We start from the raw sequence: 15,091 nt of genomic DNA, 5'->3' as shown, positions 1-15,091 counted from the left end.
TAAGAAATATGCAAGGAAATGCTTAGTTAATAATGGAAAGAAGGTCTGTTAGGACTTGGCAAGTATGCCCTGACATATAACATAGAATTCCATAAGCTACAAGACTTAGCTACATCATGCTCTACCATTAAAGTCCTATCACAGAGCCAACTGGCATGTGGTCTACTGTTGGAGGCTGACCTGAGATTACAGTCCAAATAAAAAATATCACATTGTAGTGTATAGTACTACTAAGACCTACCATCTGTTGTAAGAAGTTTGGTTTAAACACAGCTCATTTGCTATGAAAGGAGTTATTGCAATATAAAGCCAGAAAAAAATATTTCAACAACTTATTCAAACCAAAAGAGAAAGCTAATACGCTCATCCTATCAGTAGAATTTGCATTATGAACTTCCATATCAAGTTTACTGTATGATGTAATGGAGAAAGTGATCAAGACAGGATATTTTCACTGTGATCATGCCCCCACACATCTCTAATGAGTAAATTATTAAGATAAAGTGGAGCAAGCATACTCTGGTTTTTTGTGGTTTATTGAGGCAGTAAAATTTGGACTTAATACCCCAACTTTAGTGGTTCAAGAAAGCACAGCCTGATGTGTCCAATCTCAAACCTCAAGTGGAAAAAAAAAAAGCATTCTTTAAGGAAATTCAAGTTCAGGCGTGAAATAGATGAATGAGTTGAGCCAGGGACAAATGAAGATTGCTGTCTTTTCTCACTGCTCAACTTCCCTGAACTTCTTTAAAAGATCTATAGATTTTTAAGAACAGCAGAGCCATCTGATGGCCACAATTTCAGAAGATAGTCGCACATTTTGATGAATTTGAATACTTTAAAAATATGAATCATACATTGGTTCATCTGTCTTTGAAACAAAAATCTGCCCCCACAATGTAAGTCCATTTCAAGAGAATCTGACAGAGCTAAAAAGCAAACTATGTGGGATTTTTCAGAGACTAATATGTGAAATGCCTAGCTACATGACAATACATTGGACAGTGTTCATATCTTCCTGGCTCTGCTAAAATATATCCTCTTTCATCAAATTGTTAAAAAGTACAGTTAACATCCATCATCAGAGAAATAAACTTCAAACTGGAATGATAAATGCCTTAGCAGAAGTGATTCAATACTTAAGAATGGCTCAAAGAGCTATATTTCAGCATTCTTAGTTTTAAAAGCAAATAAAAATGGGTACTAGATCTATGACAAAATATTTTAATAACTAAGGCTAACAAAACTAATTTTGTCCTACATTTTTAATGTAACATTTTGTGTGATATATGTATCTTTTAAAAATAAATAAAAAATATATTTTAAAAAAACTAATTTTGGATTCATTTACTATTACTGCTAAAAAAAAAAATCCTATTCCAGTAATAAATTGGCACTATTATTAATAACAAAAAGTCATGAAATCAATGTGTATATGGATTTCTAAACATGATCTCTAACTTAAAGATATATACATATATTCATACATGTGTGTACACACATTTATATACATGTATTTATAGTTAGCCCAGATGTATGGGAGCCATGAGGCGTTTACAAATTCATCTAAAGAAAGATACTAAGATCCTAATCTTCCTATTGCTACTAAAACCCTCTGGATCTTCCTGAAGTCTATCCTGAATAAAAGAAACTAACCAATAAGCAACCATTTGAGTTTATGGTTGCTAGTTTTAATTATGAGTAGTTATTGAACTTGTCTATAATCTAAGCAAGTCAGGTACTGTGTATAATTCTGAAAGGCTTACCAGATATACATCTTTAAAACACTTTTAAAATGAGAAGAAAATTACATAGGAAAAATCTCCCTACACTGGAGAAACCAATGCAATTTTTCTGCACAAAGAGAAACTCCATTATAAACTAATCATCCTAGGAAACGAAAAGAGAAAAAACTATTAATACAATGAAGATAAACTTGCAAAAAAACAATTCAAAGAACCCTAACAAATTCATCTTTCTCTTCCTCCCCAAGGTGAGAACTATCCCAAACACATACTTGATCACTTTTTACTTCATCATGCTATACCAATTTTAAAGTAAAACTATGTCAAATTTAAAGGCTATTTCATGCAAAAAGCAAATACATAAAAAAGGCAAAATCAGTTTCTGGCTTTGGAGTTAGATTACAATACAGAGACATTAAAAGCAAACTGGTGCAGATGAAAGAGACTTAAATTTTAAAAATGATGATGAACTGAAATTCAGGCACTGATTATATATTAACTGTGTGCTCTTAGGCAAGTAATTTGACCTGTCTGGGACTTAGTTTTCTTATCTTTGAATTGAGAAGACTGTAACAGATGATGCCAATTCTTCTTTTCAGTTCAAAACATTTCAAGAAAACAAATCTGAGATATGAGATGCTGAAAATCAGGCTGCTCCCACTATGGTAGTGATAAGAGAATTAACATCCCAATAAAGTCTTTCCAGTTTTAAGACATTCTGTTAAAAAGAATGTTAATCACAAAAGTAGACAGATGAAAATAAAAACACTGGCTTGGAAACAAAGAGATACAAAGATTTATCTCCAGGACCATTAGAAACATCCTCCTTCAGGTTCTAGAGGTCTCAGGCTGTAGTTTTAAGGAAAGGGCAGTTGAGCAAACATCACTTTAAGCCCTGTGTGGTTATTTATTCTCTCTTTTTTTCTCTCTCTCTAATAAATATTATTGGCATTTTTTGTTAGAATGGAAGGGTCAGCTTTTAAAAGCTGTATGCATTTATCCTGGTATCACTCTTAGCTAGGGTAGAAAAATGGATGCATCAGTTTCAGTTCCAGGGAAGCAAAAGGAAAATTACCTCACCCCTTCTTCAGACAGCACATCAAGACCATGACTATACTAGTACCAAGTCCAGAATCTCCTAATTAACACTGAACTCAAAGAAAGAGCCCATGGAAACATCTTCCTCCTATGAATGAACTATTCTATAACTTTACTAGTTAAAAAAAAAAAAAAAAAAAAAACACGCTACTTGGCTGTGCAAAGAAATGGGTGCTTAAAGGAATTCATCAATTTTTAAAAGATACATATGAGTTTTCCCATATTCTTATGAGAATCAGAATAGCTCATAACATATACTATATATATAATTACAGAAGAGAAAAAACATCATTCTTGGGTAGAAAGCCAAGTATGGTCTTCACATGGAAATGGATTTTGATTCAATAAAAGAACTTTAGAGCTGCCCAATAATGAACCTGACTGCCCTACCAAGAAGCTAACTTCCCTGAATAAAATGTTCAAACACTAGATAGATGACTGTAAATCAAAGGTGTGTCATAAATACTCAGAAATTGATACGGGGCCAAAGATTCCATCCAATCCTAATATCTACAATTCTGTAAGACAAGCATCATGGGACTGTCTATATACTATTAACTTGTACTAGCAGAGTCCAGCTCTACTAGTTATACATCATAACTATCCTCCTGACCCGCAGAAATCTATTTTTACTACTCTAAGGCAAGAAGCATATTGGACCTTCAAAGCTGATAAACAAAAGATAAAGTATATCTTCACTCCTTCAGGTAAGAAAGAGATCAACAGTTTTGGAATCAGATAATATTCCATGTAAAGCCCTATCTAACCATAGCGTGACTTCAGTCAAGTCATTTACCTCTCTTAGCTTGAGTTTCATAAAAGGACATATCACCTAACATCACAGCCTTGTTATGAAAACTTCTTAGTTAAGCTACATACCTAGTACAGTAAAAAATAGTACAATACTCTCTATCATATACAACTCATCCTTTAATAACTTGATCTTCCATATTCTCCATGACTTTCTAAGGCAAAGTAATTTCTCTATATTCTGAACATCCTAAGTATGTAACATGTATCTCTCTGTAAATAAAATCACATTTTGAACCCTAAATTATAGAACGTGAATTTGAGACTTTATTATGTTTGGAGAGCTTCACAAACTTGAGTTTTTGATAAACTGTTTTAGTGATTTTTAAGTGTTCATATTAAAAAGCACAGACATCCCTAATTGTGCCAAAGCCTAGGCCCAAAGTAAGTTTCCAAATTCCCCCCCGCCCCCACTGTACCCTTTGATAGCACCAATGGACTAAACCTGACTTTATTCAGACTACGTTGTCCCCCCCCCCCCCCAGAAGCACCCATACCCCTACATCCCCAACTATCCTCTCAACACATGGAAATCTGATTCAGTCATTAAAGCCTAATTCTAATGCATTCTCTTCTCTGAAGCTATCCCTGATGTCTCAGAAAGAACTTCTGCTTCTATAAACTTACAGGACATACCACGTAAACCTCAGTTTTGTCATTTAAAGACAACTATTATCATATGTGTTCCCCACTAGACTGTAAGTTTTCAAGGTTATAGGAAATATTTTTCTCCTCTGCATGCTACTGCATTTTCCCCGACCCCAACACTTAGCGGAAGGCCTAGCACACTATAGGTAGTTGATAAATATTTAATGAATAACATTAATCTCCCATAATACAATGGAAGCTTCTTAAAGAAAAGGGAAAATGGTGAAGGAATTAAAAAACTGACACAAACTTAAGGAACTTATTTTTTAATTAAAACTGCAAATCAAAAAGGGAATAAATCATCAACATTCATGTAAAGGAATATTATATGACAACAAAAAAAAAACAATCTAAAAATACATTCCATAGTATGGATTAGTCTCACCAATATTATTTTTAAGTAGCAGGAGCCAGTCAAAAAGGAGTATATATATATAGTGTTGACTCCTTTTACATGAAGTTCAAGAACAGATTAAACTAATTTATATTAGTTGTAGCCTGGACAGTGATTAACCTTGAAGGAAGGAGGAGAGCTAACTATAACCAAAACAGACAAGAAAGGCTTCCGAATGCAGAAATGTTCTCTTTCTTGATTTTGAACTGGTTACAACAATGTGCTCACTTATGAAATACCTTAAGCTGTATAATATAAGCACTTTTTGTAGGCATATAGTATTTCTATATAACCTTTTAAAGTCAGAGATGAAACATTTATTACTGTTTCTATGTTTGTTTGGGAAAAAAGTTTAAATTCAGGAACATATCTGAAAATCTAAAACATTACCACTGTGGAAGTTTTTAAAATAACTAGCTACAGGAGAGCAAGGCATAACTCTGCTAGTGATAAAAAAGGTTATGATACTTTACTGTCCTTTAAACAACTCCATTTTTTTTTTGGAGGTACCAGAGATTAAACCCAGGATCTCATACGTGGGAAGCAGGGGTTCAACCAATAAACTATATCTGCTCCCCAATGAAAGTTGGTTTTTTGTTTTGTTTTGTTTTGTTTTGTTTTTTTAGAAGGTACCAGGGACTGAATCCAGGACCTTGTACACAGGAAGCAGGTGTTCATCCATCGAGCTACATCATTATTTTTTAAAAAGGTAAGACAAAATTTAACAGTTCAAGATTTCTGTCTTTAAATATAATTGGTAATTGTGTCTTTCCCTCCATAGCCTACACATTTCAATCCTTTACTGAGGAACAAACAGAAATAACTAAATATTATCCTGTTGTGAAGCAATGGGCAAAAGGAATATCTTTGAGTTTATTTGCTTAGAAACTATGTAGTACAGAATGAAAGATAAAAAATAAAAATATTTTTTAAAGTTAAATTCTAAGAAAGTTTAGTAATAGCTTGCTCATTGAAGCTAAAATATATTAACAGGAAAATTTAAATAGGAGAAAATAACTTATTTTCAATGTAACTTGAACCACATTTTTTAAAATCTATTAGCGAACCCCAGTGAAGATAAAATATATATTGGTTAAGAATGTCATGCATAATTAACAGTTCACTTTAGAGATATTTTTAAATAAAAAGTATAAACTATTTTGCTAATATACATAAAGATTAGATTTTCATTGCTAACTCAAAACATACTACCTAAAAATTTTTCACAATTGGCCATAAAATGTCTGTTTCAAAAGCAATGGCCTGTATTAAATACACACTTCTCATTACTAAAAGTAATACATATGTATTATGTATACAGTGTGGTCTTTAAAAAATAAGGGCAAATGAAATTTTAAAATCCAAATGAAACAGCTGGTATTATCTGAGCACAGGAGAGACCATGAGTGGGAACACAGTTGACATTTAATGACATAACCAGGAAGCCTTACTAAAAATAATTCTCACTCGCAGCATGAGTTAAATAAAACTCTTACTCCTCATGCTGATTTGATTTAATTCAAGCACAGTATGATGTATTTTATCTGGTATTTTATTCAACTCAAACTGTATTTCTCAATTTATTGAGTTTTCTATTTATTACTTTCAATTTAGAGTTGCTAAGATTAATTATATTAAGGAGTTTACTTTCTATTTATTAAAAAAATTCAAGAAAATATTTCAAAGCAATATACTTCAGTAAAGCACAGCAAAAATAACACTGAAAAATATACATGTGGTCTTATTTATACAAAAGCAAAATACTTCCAAAAAAAATTAGCATTCTGTGATCAGTTACTTCCAATATTTAACTGGAATATTTTCTTTTAGATTGTCTACAGACATATTTTCAATTATATTTGATAATAATTATAATAACCCTTACATATCCTTATAATAGCCCTAATAAAATCTACAGTATTACTTTTCTATACATTCAACTCATTTCAAGTAGAGGTTTAATTCATTTTGGAAATTTTACCTTTCTTTAAAAAAGAAATTCTTTAGCATTTTCTATGTTATATTTAGTGCTTGCGACGAAATTTTTATTTTAGTGTTGTAAATGATAAATATATTAGCACATAACTTGAGCTATCAGTTTTCAAAAATACCTGTTACAGTTGACCAGTGACCTAACTCTACTGGTAAAACATGTATTTCTTGAGAGATAAGAATATAAAACTTGGCTCAAATGCAACATACTATGTATACTGAAATAAAAATTTTAAAAGTGAGGTCCTTCTCTATACACCATAATAAATGGCTTGAGGAATATGAATGGGAAAATGAAATTAACAAGAGAAATAATATAATTATTTGATAATGGTTTCATTTTATAGGGGAACTATTTCTAAGAATTAACTACAACTTTTATTTTTTTAATTTACTGAATCAGTAGATAAATTTCTTTGAAAATGTAGGCATTTACATTGTAATTTCATTTTTAAAAAGTCTTTTATTCCTAAAAGAACATGTTTTTACCAAATGAAATATTTTAGGTAAGGAAACTTATCTATCGTTCTGAAAGTTTTGTTGCTTTTCATAAATAAACTGAAACCATATCTTAGAAAAACAAAGCTGATTAATTTGGATGAGAAAGCAGATATGTCCGAATAATTCAAATAATCCAAATTTTTTAAATGTAGAAATATTTCACTAGAAAATAATTTCATATACTTATTTTTCATATATTTAATTACTCCTTTAAATAAATGGAAAATATTGCTTTTTACTAAAGAAGGTAATGATTAATAAGTACTGGCTTCCTTTCACTAAATCCATATGAATTGGGGAAATAAAATCTCCAAATAAAAGTAACCCAATACTGAATGATAATGGAATGGCAAAAATTTTCCTACAAAATACAGCTACTACACATATGAATATTCTGACTATTTCACAGGCATAATTTTCTCAATGGCTTTAAACACATAAAATTGTTATTTAATAGAGAAAAGCTTTGACCATGACATAAATTGCAACTTTTTTATCTTTGTATTTCTAAAAATAAATAGAGGCAATTATTACTCTCTGAAGCAGCTATATTTCACTATATATCCAACATAGATTAATAGTTACTAGTCCAACAACAGTTAATATTATCACAAAAGTTACTATGAACTAACTGTTGAGAGAAAATAAGATTTTTGACGTCTCAGTAAAAGCACCAGTTCAGGTATTTTTATCACAGTTTTTTTATTTTTTAAACTAACAAATTGCCATAAGTTATACATTTGATGTTTTCTTCCCGCCTAAGATAAATGAAAATTAACTTAAACCACATTTTAACATGCAATACTTACCAGCAAGCAGGAAGTTTCAGTAGTTTACCATAAAGAGCAGTGCTGAAAGAAGGAATAATTGGTACAGGTAAGCAATAAGATCCCTGATAGTCCAAAGCAGTCAGGCTTGCCTGGAAACCAAATATCTGCAACAAAAGAAAAGTTTCAAATGTTCACAGAGCAAAGTTTTAATAAGCACGGGATGAAATACGTCAGTTTCAATTTGCTGTACAACAGCTGCACACTAAATATGTTTCAATGTCATTTCCACTTTCCAAATTCCTCAATATTTTCTTATATTCAATTTGACATTACCTAAATCAGAATTAAGAGATTTAAAGATGTAATATTTCTTTTATAACTCTGAAAGATCACTACTCTTTCTTAAATAAATTTTTAAAGCTTCATATTTCTTTTATCCTTTTTTATTATTTTTATTGAGATATAATCACATACCATACAATCTACCTAAATGGACAATCAGTGGCTGTTAGTATAATCAGTGTTGTGCATATTTCATTTCGACATATTATTCTCATTTAGTGTTTTACTGCATGCTAAAATGTACATATTTTCCATGTATATAAACAGCTGCGTGCATTTTGTACACTGCTTATATTAAATTTAATTAATTGCTGTTACTATTGTTTTAGGACTAATATCACATTAAAGCAAGAACAATCTTTAAAATGTATTTTGTTTTCAACCTGTATTAAGGATATAAGAAAAGGATATCCAAATATATCTAAAATATTGCTTCCTTTCCTTTTCTTTGGTGAAAATGATTGTAGTATTGACATTTTCACACCAGCAAATTTTGGTACATGCCATACATTCGTCTTCACATGTTTTCACTTAAAGTGAGCAGATCACACTAAAAATTTTATAAATATTCCCTAAAATTCCGAACATTTATACTTGTCCAAACAAAGAAACAATCACATTACGTTTTACAAGAAACATTGCAGAGAAAGGCATATGATTATTTCCAATGAGACAGAAAATAAACATCTCACACTGACAACCAAGGATACAAAACAATGAATTACTACTTTTCAATAACATGCAAAAAGCAGCTTAACATCAACATTTATCCTTAATTATTATTTTTCATTCTTTGGGTTTAAAAAGCATTGAGTTTCACATCTCTATTGTTTAATATTAACAGTGAAGTTCTACACTGCAACCATATTGTAAATTTCTTCATAATTTTTAAAACAAATAGTTTTATTAATAAGCATAAAATGATCACAACCTTGGGGGGAAAAAGTCACTTTTAAATGGTTTCAAAAAGCTATTATGTTGCTATCATTCACCAAACTGACAGTACCAAATCCTTGCTTCCAAAATCAGTTTTCAGGGGGTAAAATAATTTTTGGAAATATGATATTTCCAAGAATTACATTTTCAAGGAAAGTGCATTTCAAAGAACCTATCTATCTAATTACTATCAAAGATAATCAAAGTGATACACCTATCATTTCCTATAAGTCCTGCTATTAATCAAGTGGCAAGAGTTAAAGAACTAAGAAGAAAGTTTTAAAAAGCATGTTTCTAAAATTTGAATGATCCACCTTAAAAATTAATTTATTCTACATTCATTCTTTTTAAGACTTGTTCTGAACATACTGTGTACAAAGAACTGTGCTGAGCAATTTACAATCATAGCATTTCATGTTTCTTCTGAAAGCCAAGTATTTAAGGGTGCTGAAGTTTACAATTATTAATACCACTAACTATGAAACGTGATTTTTAAATAATCACCAATCTCTAAATATTTCTAGCATTATGAATAAGGGTAACATTCTGTCTCATCAAATTATCTATTTTCAACTAAGAATTCTCTAAAAGCCACATTCTAATATTCCATAAATACCCAAAAATATAATCATAGTTACTATTATTAACTGTCTCAGGATGGAAACTGGGTGTAGAGGAGATCTCCTACTGGCTGTCTAGAGAACTACAAAAGTATCTGGGCAAACTGCATACTATTCTGTAATTTTTTAAAAAAAAAAAACCTTTTTATTATATCTACATGTCATACAGAGATACTTCCAAGGGAGCATGAAGGAATTATAAATTATAGTAAAGAGGGGGAGGGAACTATTGGGCAAAGAAAGTACTCTATCTTGACATTTTGATTACTTTTAAAGAATCATACTGTGTGCTTATTATTCACCATTACAAAAACTAATTGTTTTGAAATAACAAATTTTCAGTTCTGTCCTTTAAGTTACAACAATGAGATACATAACTCTGTTATGAAATTTCTTTATTCTGAGACCCTTTATACTGCCCCTCATTTTACTGCCTTCTGTGAAGCACTATCTCCATTACCCTATCTGCCATCACCAGAGAATGTCTCCTGTCCATAAGTCCCAATAAATAAAACTTATGTTTGAATGTAACATTAAAAAAATAAATAAAAAATAAAATAAAATAAAATAAATAAAAGCCTTTAACCTCAAAAAAAAAAGCTTGGTCTTGCAACTGCCCTAACCTATGCCCTTCAGAAGCTGGACTGGAACAATGATTAATAAGCTTGTTAATAAGTTGGTTCTGGGAAGCAGATTTGGCCCAACGGATAGGGCATCCACCTACCACATGGGAGGTCCAGGGTTCAAACGCAGGGCCTCCGGGCCCATGTGGTGAGCTGATGCACGCAAGGAGTGCCGTGCCACGCAGGGGTGTCCCCAGCGTAGGGGAGTCCCATGCAAAACGAGTGTGCCCCTCACGGAGAGCCACCCCATGTGAAAAAAAGTGCAACCTGCCAAAGAGTGGCGCCACACACATAGAGAGCTGACACAGCAAGATGACACAATTTAAAAAAAAGATACAGACTCCCAGTGCCACCGCGAAGAATGCAAGCAGGCACAGAACACACAGCACATGGACACAGAGAGCAGACAATGGCAGTGGGGGAAGGGAGGAAGGGGAGAGAAATAAAAAATAAATAAATAAATAATAAGTTGGTTCTAGCGCAGTTTTTTTCTTGTCTATAAAGCATTTAACCACGCTGTATACAGCTCACTCCCTCTAAAGAAAAAAATTGAAATGTAAAAAAAAAAGTTAATTAGTACACTATTGTACACTGAAACATAAAAATTGAAGACAGCAGATGTAGCTCAGTGGTTGAGCACCTGCTTCCCATGTATGAGGTCCTGGATTCAATTCCCAGTACCTCCTAAAAAAAATTAAACATAAACGAAAAGAATGGTTAAAATTTGAGAAGCAGATATGGCTCAAGTGGTTGAGCTCCCACCAACCACATGGGAGGTCCCTGGTTTCATTCCCAGTGCCTCCTAAAGAAGAGAGCTAGCTGGCACAACCGGCAGGCAGCAAACTGATGCCACATGATAACTCAACAAGAGACACAAGAAGAGAAAACATAATGAGAGACGCAACAAAAGCAGGGAGCCAAGGTTCCCAGTGCCGCCTAAAGATAACAAGAAAGACAGAGAGTTGACGCGACAGGCAGGTGCAGCAAGCTGACACAATATGATGACACAACAAGAGGCACAAGAAGAAAAACACTGAGAGACACAACAAAGCAGGGAACAGAGATGGCACAAGGGATTAGGTGCCTCCCTCCCAAATCAGAGGTCCTGGGTTCAGTTCCCAGTGCCTCCTAAAAAAAAAAAAAAGAAACAAGGAAGACAAACAGACATAGCAAGTACAAACAAACAATGGGGTGAAGAGAAATAAATAAGTCTTAAAAAAAATAGAATGGTTATTATTAGAATTCCACAGCATTAATAAAGAACATGTTAGAAAGAAAAAGCCTACAGGGGAGAGGGATGGCACCAGAACTAAACAAACAGAAATAACCACAGAATGTTAAACTGCTTAGAGATTCTTTAGAGATTATTATTTAGATTATTATTTAAAGATTAGAGATTACTGTTTAAAATAAATGTTTAGAGATTATTTAACCCATCCTCTACATTTTATATAAGAGGAAAAATGAAGTTAAATAAGCATAAGTGACTTCTTCAAAATCACATTTTGCTAGAACATCAATATTATGCTACATTTGATTTAGCTCAGTTGTCAACTCACAATTTCACCTCACCTTCCTTTCTCTCTCCATTTTCTCCTTCCCCTCCCTTAAAAAGGGGTGAACAATTCTCCACTTATTTTTTAAAGAAAATAAAATTTACTTCCACCTTCCCTCCAACTATCATTGAAATTACATTTATGTTCTTTTAACAGTCAACACCTGAAATTGTAGTTTAGTTACTGCTACTATTTTTTCATTACCTACTCACTCTTTAAACCCTTTATATCTGGTTTCTGTTCACACAACCACTGAAACAATAAGAAAACTCAGGGCTGAAACTGATACCTATGTTCCTCTCTTATGGAGGAAAGGTAAGGAGCATTTTCTCTTGACTTTACCCCAAAAATCTGAACAAGAAAAACTATAAAAATTAAAATCAATTTTTTAAAAAAGCAAATCCTTCAGAATACTGAAAGAATTCTAATAACTCGATAATAAAAATATAATAACCCAAATAAAAATGGGCAAAGGAATCAAAGAAACAATTCTCCAAAGAAGATACACAAATGGCCAATAAACACACGAAGAAGAAAGTTCAATATCATTACTCATTAGGGAATGCAAATCAAAACCACAATTAGATACCACTTTACAACCACTAAAATGACTAAAACAAAAAGCCAGGCAATAACCAGTATTAGTGAGGATTTGGGAAAAAAGGAACCCTCATTCACTATTAGTGGTAATGAAAAATGGTGCAGATGCTGTGGAAAAGTTTGGTACTTCCTAAAAATGTTAAACATAGAGTTATCACATGACCTAGCAATCATACTCCTAGGTATATACCCAACAAACAGGAAAACCTATGTCTACGCAAAAACTTATACAGGAACATTCATAGTTGTATCATTCATAACAGTCAAAAAGTAGAAACAACCCAAATATCCATCAACTAATAAATGAATAATCAAAATGTAGGATATTGGAAAATAATTTTCATAAAAAGAAATGAAGTACTGATACAGGCTACAAAATGTGTGAACCCTGGAAAACACTAGGCTAACTGAAAGAAGTTAATCACAAAAGATCACATATTATATGGTTCCATTTATATGAAATATCCAGAATACCCAAATCTGTAGAGACAGAAAGTAGATCAGGGGTTTCAAGGGCTTAGAGAGTACCAGTAAAGGGGAGTAACTGCTAATAGGTAGGGTTTTCCTTTTGGGCAATGAAAATGTTCTGGAATTAGATAGTGGTGATGGCCACACGACATTGTAAATTTACTGAAAACCACTAAATTGTACATTTAAACAGGTAATTTTATGGTATGTAAATTATATCTTAATAAAGTTATTTTTTTAACTTACAATATAACTAGTCTGCTTTATCCATGGCCCCTCTACCAGTCCCAGTGGTCCCTAACCAAATTCCACCTACCTAAACCCACTTTTATGAATTTAGAATGTATCCTGTACATTTGTTATACTTTTATAGACACACTTTTATATCTATGAACAATCTGTAGCATTATTTTGTTTTTATAATTCACAAAAATGGAAACATACTGTACATATCATTATACTTTCTGGTATTCCCACTAAACATTGTGCTGTTGAGAGCTATCATAGTAGGCATATACAGACTTCTAATTGTATCTATCTCCTAACACACATACTCAAAAATTTCTGTAGGGCAGAAATCATAAGCCATAGGAGAAATCCCATCCATTACCTGTTTTGTTGTTTGTTTTTCTTTTTGGAATGACCCAAATGCTGAGAATAATTTTATAACCATGAATATATGCCATCCATTTGATGACAGGGAACACTAATTAGTTACCTTAACTAGATGAAAATTATATGAAGAAAAAGAATTTCACTATTCTCATTAATAGAAATGTATTACAAAATAATTGTATCAATTATTTATTTTTTAATTTCCTACACTCAAAATTTGTGGAAATTTGGTCTCTCTTGTTTTATATATATATATACACACATATATAGACACAAGAACATAATATTCTCTATTTTCCTGTTGTTCCACAAAGTCTAAAATATTTACTATCTGACCTGTCAGAGGAAAAATGAAAAAGTTTGCTGAACTCTCACTAGGGCATAAACTAAAAATTGGAATGAATTTGTTAGATCTGACCATGGTACTCTCAAAAATAACGATACAAATTTATACACACACTAGCCATATATTGAAAGCCCCATTTCCCAAAAATCTCCCATGAAAACTGCCTGAGATAAACAATTACCAAATCCAAAGAACCCAAGGGGTTTGATTCCACCACAGCTTTCATGAGCTTGCTGAAGCATCTGCCACAGCTGAACTTTATTGAATATCAAGGCCTTAAATTTATATACTACCGTTTATAGGATACTTTCATATAACTCATTTTCTACATATGTTTCAAATTTTATCTGCTTTTCAGGGTCTTAAGCTACTAGATTCCATACATATTTAAAAATTGGGTTTGCCAGATAAATAAAGAGATCTGGGTAAGGCAGAAGAACATTTCATCTCCACGTTTTCTTCAAATATCCACGCCAACTTTCTGAATTGATAAATTTCATTAAAATGGAAGGTATGTACCATTTAATCATATAGTCAATGCAGTCAAATTTACATGTACAAAATTAAACTCAAGCATTTGCCTGAGTATTTAATTGTAAAATACTTGGGGTCTAAAAGGCCAAGCATATATGAAACATGTTTCTTCAAATCCTCTATTGTAATACTACAGCACTATAATACTTAAACTTTGAAAACTTCCTCAAAGGTTATAGAAATCATCCTTAGTAACATGAGCTGCCATAAACTCTCAAACAAATCAGTATTTTGAGTGAATTCCAAATAGTCATATAAAAATAAACTTTCTACCAAATCCTGAAAGTATTATGATGTACTAGACCACTGAAGAAGCATCAAAAAGTCAGTGATGGGGGATTGTTGGAAGATGTTATCAGACTACCAAGGAGAGCTCAATGCTCTCACAAAAACAACAGAGAAAGAGCCAAAAGTGTCAAAGGGACCTGCTTTGGGGGTCAGCAGACCAGGACAGTGCTACACAACTACCAGGAGGGTGAGTGACAGAGAAACAAAG

At 32.3% G+C, this 15,091-nt stretch overlaps 1 protein-coding gene across 4 annotated transcripts in view; it reads right to left on the bottom strand.

Annotated features, from left to right (window-relative positions):
- Window positions 1-15,091, bottom strand: part of VPS13B (vacuolar protein sorting 13 homolog B) — a 1,042,333-nt gene that overhangs the window by 893,643 nt on the left and 133,599 nt on the right. For all 4 annotated transcript variants that reach the window (XM_071207936.1, XM_071207935.1, XM_058275777.1 and 1 more), the window contains one exon: window positions 7,995-8,119. In XM_071207936.1, coding sequence (XP_071064037.1) covers window positions 7,995-8,119 — 125 coding nt within the window. The remainder of the gene's footprint in view (window positions 1-7,994; window positions 8,120-15,091) is intronic.

The sequence above is a fragment of the Dasypus novemcinctus genome, chromosome 14 (genome assembly GCF_030445035.2).
Source record: "Dasypus novemcinctus isolate mDasNov1 chromosome 14, mDasNov1.1.hap2, whole genome shotgun sequence".
In the NCBI taxonomy this organism is placed as follows: Eukaryota; Metazoa; Chordata; class Mammalia; order Cingulata; family Dasypodidae; genus Dasypus; species Dasypus novemcinctus.
The sequence above is the reverse complement of the archived record's forward strand: the minus strand, read 5'-3'. Positions and strand labels throughout refer to the sequence as shown.